Here is a 6,000-nt window from a genome sequence, read left to right on the forward strand (position 1 = left end):
CAGCGTGTTGCTGAGGCTGAGGCTGACAGACTAGAAGTAGAGGAAGAGAGAGAGAGAGACAGGAGGAAAGAGAGAGAGAGACAGGAGGAAAGAGAGAGAGAGAGAGAGAGAGAGAGAGAGACAGGAGGAAAGAGAGAGAATAGAGACAGGAGGAAAGAGAGAGAGACAGGAGGAAAGAGAGAGAGACAGGAGGAAAGAGATTGAGAGAGAGACAGGAGGAAAGACAGAGAGGGAGAGGATTGAGAGAGACAGGAGGAAAGAGAGAGAGAGAGAGAGAGAGAGAGAGGATTGATAGAGACAGGATGAAAGAGAGGGAGAGAGACAGGAGGAGAGAGAGAGAATAGAGACAGGAGGAAAGAGAGAGAGAGACAGGAGGAAAGAGATTGAGAGAGAGACAGGAGGAAATACAGAGAGGGAGAGGATTGAGAGAGACAGGAGGAAAGAGAGAGAGAGAGAGAGAGAGAGAGAGAGAGAGAGAGAGAGAGAGGATTGATAGAGACAGGATGAAAGAGAGGGAGAGAGACAGGAGAAAAGAGAGAGAGAGACAGGAGGAAAGAGAGAGAGAATAGAGACAGGAGGAAAGAGAGAGAGAGACAGGAGGAATGAGAGAGAGAGACACACGATGGAAGAGAGAGAGACAGGAGGAAAGAGAGAGAGGGAGAGAGGAGGAAAGAGAGAGAGAATAGAGACAGGAGGAAAGAGAGAGAGAGAGGAGACAGGAGGAAAGAGAGAGAGACAGGAGGAAAGAGAGAGAGAATAGAGACAGGAGGAAAGAGAGAGAGAGACAGGAGGAATGAGAGAGAGACATGATGAAAGAGAGAGAGACAGGAGGAAAGAGAGAGAGGGAGAGAGGAGGAAAGAGAGAGAGATAGAGACAGGAGGAAAGAGAGAGAGAGAGAGAGACAGGAGGAAAGAGAGAGAGAATAGACAGGAAAGAAAGAGAGAGAGAATAGAGACAGAAGGAAAGAGAGAGAGAATAGAGACTGGAGGAAAGAGAGAGAAAGGGGAGAGAGAGAGAAAATGAAGGAAGAGAGACTTAGGGAGAGAGAGAGCCAGGGAGAGAGAGCCAGTGAGAGAAAAACACACACATTTCTTCACACAGGGTCGTGCGGTGAGACAGGGATGCAGCTTAAGCCCCACCCTCTTCAACATATCAACGAATTGGCGCGGGCACTAGAAAAGTCTGCAGCACCCGGCCTCACCCTACTAGAATCCAAAGTTAAATGGCTGCTGTTTGCTGATGATCTAGTGCTTCTGTCACCAACCAAGGAGGGCCTACAGCAGAACCTAGATCTTATGCACAGATTCTGTCAGACCTGGGCCCTGGCAGTAAATCTCAGTAAGACCAAATATTGGTGTTCCAAAAAAGGTCCAGTCACCAGGACCACAAGTACAAATTCCATCTAGACACTGTTGCCCTAGAGCACACAAAAAACTATACATACCTTGGCATAAACATCAGCGCCACAGGTAACTTCCACAAAGCTGTGAACGATCTGAGAGACAAGGCAAGAAGGGCATTCTATGCCATCAAAAGGAACATAAATTTCAACATACCAATTAGGATTTGGCAAAAAATACTTGAATCAGTCATAGAGCCCATTGCCCTTTATGGTTGTGAGGTCTGGGGTCCGCTCACCAACCAAGACTTCACAAAATGGGACAAACACCAAATTGAGACTCTGCACGCAGAATTCTGCAAAAATATCCTCCGTGTACAACGTAGAACACCAAATAATGCATGCAGAGCAGAATTAGACCAATACCCACTAATTATCAAATCCAGAAAAGAGACGTTAAATTCTATAACCACCTAAAGGAAGCGATTCCCAAACCTTCCATAACAAAGCCATCACCTACAGAGAGATGAACCTGGGGAAGAGTCCCCTAAGCAAGCTGGTCCTGGGGCTCTGTTCACAAACACAAACACACCTTACAGAGCCCCAGGACAGCAGCACAATTAGACCCAACCAAATCATGAGAAAACAAAAAGATAATTACTTGACACATTGGAAAGAATTAACAAAAAACACAGCAAACTAGAATGCTATTTGGCCCTACACAGAGAGTACACAGCGGCAGAATACCTGACCACTGTGACTGACCCAAAATGAAGGAAAGCTTTGACTATGTACAGACTCAGTGAGCATAGCCTTGCTATTGAGAAAGGCCGCCGTAGGCAGACATGGCTCTCAAGAGAAGACAGGCTATGTGCTCACTGCCCACAAAATGAGGTGGAAACTGAGCTGCACTTCCTAACCTGCCCAATGTATGACCATATTAGAGAGACATATTTCCCTCAGATTACACAGATCCACAAAGAATTCGAAAACAAATCCAATTTTGATAAACTCCCATATCTACTGGGTGAAATTCCACAGTGTGCCATCACAGCAGCAAGATTTGTGACCTGTTGCCACGAGAAAAGGGCAACCAGTGAAGAACAAACACCATTGTAAATACAACCCATATTTATGCTTATTTATTTTATTTTGTGTCCTTTAACCATTCGTACATTGTTAAAACACTGTATATATATAATATGACATTTGTAATGTCTTTATTGTTTTGAAACTTCTGTATGTGTAATGTTTTCTGCTAGTTTTTATTGTTTATTTCACTTTATATATTCACTTTATATATTATCTACCTCACTTGCTTTGGCAATGTTAACACATGTTTCCCATGCCAATAAAGCCCTTGAATTGAATTGAGCTGCAGCGGATAGAGAGAGATCGAGGGAGAGAGATAGAGAGAGATCCAGGGAGAGAGATAGAGAGAGATCCAGGGAGAGAGATAGAGAGAGATCCAGGGAGAGAGATATAGAGAGATCCAGGGAGAGAGATAGAGAGAGATCCAGGGAGAGAGATAGAGAGAGAAGAGAGCTGCAGCAGATAGAGAGAGATCCAGGGAGAGAGATAGAGAAAGATCCAGGGAGAGAGATAGAGAGAGATCCAGGGAGAGAGATAGAGAGAGATCCAGGGAGAGAGATAGTGAGAGATCCAGGGAGAAAGATAGAGAGAGATCCAGGGAGAGGAGATAGAGAGAGAAGAGAGCTGCAGCAGATAGAGAGAGATCCAGGGAGAGAGATAGAGAGAGATCCAGGGAGAGAGATAGAGAGAGATCCAGGGAGAGAGATAGTGAGAGATCCAGGGAGAAAGATAGAGAGAGATCCAGGGAGAGAGATAGAGAGAGATCCAGGGAGAGAGATAGAGAGAGATCCAGGGAGAGAGATAGAGAGAGATCCAGGGAGAGAGATAGAGAGAGAAGAGAGCTGCAGCAGATAGAGAGAGATCCAGGGAGAGAGATAGAGAAAGATCCAGGGAGAGAGATAGAGAGAGATCCAGGGAGAGAGATAGAGAGAGATCCAGGGAGAGAGATAGAGAGAGAAGAGAGCTGCAGCAGATAGAGATAGATAGAGAGATATCCAGGGAGAGAGATATAGAGAGATCCAGGGAGAGAGATAGAGAGAGATCCAGGGAGAGAGATAGAGAGAGATCCAGGGAGAGAGATAGAGAGAGATCCAGGGAGAGAGATAGAGAGAGAAGAGAGCTGCAGCAGATAGAGAGAGATCCAGGGAGAGAGATAGAGAAAGATCCAGGGAGAGAGATAGAGAGAGATCCAGGGAGAGAGATAGAGAGAGATCCAGGGAGAGAGATAGTGAGAGATCCAGGGAGAAAGATAGAGAGAGATCCAGGGAGAGAGATAGAGAGAGAAGAGAGCTGCAGCAGATAGAGAGAGATCCAGGGAGAGAGATAGAGAGAAGAGAGCTGCAGCAGATAGAGGGTAGTGAAGTGAGATGAATACAGTGGAGGAACCCCCCTCCAGTCAGATGAGCATCGCAGTGCTTTACTTTTTCTCTCCTCCTCTCTCCATCCCACTATTTCTTCCCTCCTCCCCTTCTTGTCTATTATTCATCAGTGCTCAGAGCCCTCCTCAGCTCCAAATCTAGCTCATAGCTCCAGCTGCAGCCCAGTTCTGTGGATCTCCTAGCCTAGGACGGAACCACTAACCCTGACTACAGCTACAGTCTGCTTCCTTCTCCTCTTTGGTATTTGGTATCCTCTTACCTAGACATGGAGAGCCTCACTGAGACATCCGCTGAGAGAGAGAGCGACCAGCCATCTTTAACCAGCTGTTCTATTAGCCGTTGAGCCAGAAAGCCAAAGGAGCAGAGAAGAGGAGAGAAGAGGAGGATTATTTTTAGCACTAAAGGAGTCCCGTTCATCTGCCTCTCTCTATTTTACCACGCTGGATTACAGTAGTTCTGCGGCTGTTGCTGCTGGCTCTCTGTCCTATAGGGAGGGAAAAACGCGTTCCAAAATGCCTGAAGCTAACTACCTGCTGTCTGTGTCTTGGGGTTATATTAAGGTGTGTATTGTATTGCTAGCTGACATAGCTGCTCAGGATAACATGCCATGACATTATATTTACCTTCTGGTTTTGGTGTTTGAGCTGTTATAGTATTTTGGTGATGTTTTGATGATGTTTTGGAGGGTGTAGTTGTGTGGTTGTGTTCTATGCAGTGTGGTGGTTGTTTGGTCCTAGGTGGTCTGATGTTATGTAGCTGAGCTGAGGCTCCATCTTGGTTGCATCTTTGCAGAACACAATAGTGCTGTGGATGGGGCTAGGAATCTCTCTCTCTGACACACAGACAGTGCTACTGTTGCTGCAGAGGCGGGGCTTCCCTACAGCTGTGTTGTATGCATGCTTTTCTCATAGGCTGTATAATACACTGCAGATCTGCAGGTTTTGCAATATGAACCAGAAACCATGAATGTGAAAATAACCAGATGGAATCTGCACTGCATAATATTATCCTGGAGGGATTTGATTTGTTGATCTGAAAACAATAAAATGGTTATTTTCCAAATCCCTTTTGTACCGATTGTGTGTAATGTTTAGAGATTTGTTTAGAAATTTAGTTTGTTTGTATAAAGCTTGGATGAGCATACAGTAATCACCAGTGACTGTGCTTTTCCACGGTATTCTCCTGCACCATAATGTCTTCCAGGTTTTCCAGTAGTTTCCAGGATACTGATGTTTTCCCCCTCTCCTCTGTATCTTCTTTTCCAGTTCAAGAGAATGTTGAACCGGGAGCTGACACACCTCTCAGAGATGAGTCGCTCCGGGAACCAGGTGTCCGAGTTCATCTCCAACACCTTTATGGGTAACGACCTGATCTCTCTCTCTCTCTCTCTCACACACACACACACACACACACACACACACACACACACACACACACACACACACACACACACACACACACACACACACACACACACACACACACACACACACACACACACACACACACACACACACACACACACACACACACACACACACACACACACACACACACTCACTCTCTTTAGGTAAATCCATTGCTTTGTGTGTGTGAACAGAAGTGACTGTTCCCACACACTTCTTATAGACTGCTAAAGATCAATCATGCACACACAACCAATCAAACACACTTTCATACACCCACACTTGTACACACAAATACACATGTCTTATATCTCACACATGTGTGTATATAGTATACCACAGTGTATGTGTGTGTGGGATCCTCCCTCCATTTTGTCTGAGTCTGGATGCTTGTTGCGGGGGTGTACTGTAAAACCCTGCCCCATTACCTCTTGTTAGTATTCATCCATCACTCCCAAGGCCCATTAAAACAAAACCAGATAGGAAAAGCCTGAAGCTTTGAGGTGGTTGACTGGCTACACATTTCTTAGTGAGGTGCCTCTGCTGCTGGTTGATTGACAGGTAAGCTTGTTAGGCCACATCAGAGCCAGTGGATAGAGAGAGAGGGGGAGGGGGGGGGGTCCAGTCGTGACTCTCTGCCTGCATCCCAAATGGTACCCTATTCACTATATAGTGCACTACTGTTGACCAGAACCCTATGGACTGGCCCTATGGACCCTGGTAATTGTAGTGCACTACATATGGAATAGGGTGCCATTTAGGACAGAAGATATGTGTGGGAGA

At 45.8% G+C, this 6,000-nt stretch overlaps 1 protein-coding gene across 6 annotated transcripts in view; it reads left to right on the forward strand.

Annotated features, from left to right (window-relative positions):
- Nucleotides 1–6,000, forward strand: part of LOC109902840 (cAMP-specific 3',5'-cyclic phosphodiesterase 4B) — a 288,067-nt gene that overhangs the window by 272,364 nt on the left and 9,703 nt on the right. For 5 of the 6 annotated variants that reach the window (XR_004202335.1, XM_031785647.1, XM_031785646.1 and 2 more), the window contains one exon: nt 5,077–5,170. Coding sequence is in view for 5 of the 6 variants with exons in the window: in XM_031785647.1 (XP_031641507.1) it covers nt 5,077–5,170 (94 nt within the window). In the remaining variant the exon portion in view is untranslated. Of the gene's footprint in view, nt 1–3,795; nt 4,372–5,076; nt 5,171–6,000 lie in introns of those variants that run through there. The other variant, XM_020499510.2, reaches the window with a different exon arrangement.

Source organism: Oncorhynchus kisutch, linkage group LG13, assembly GCF_002021735.2.
Source record: "Oncorhynchus kisutch isolate 150728-3 linkage group LG13, Okis_V2, whole genome shotgun sequence".
NCBI lineage: Eukaryota > Metazoa > Chordata > Actinopteri > Salmoniformes > Salmonidae > Oncorhynchus > Oncorhynchus kisutch.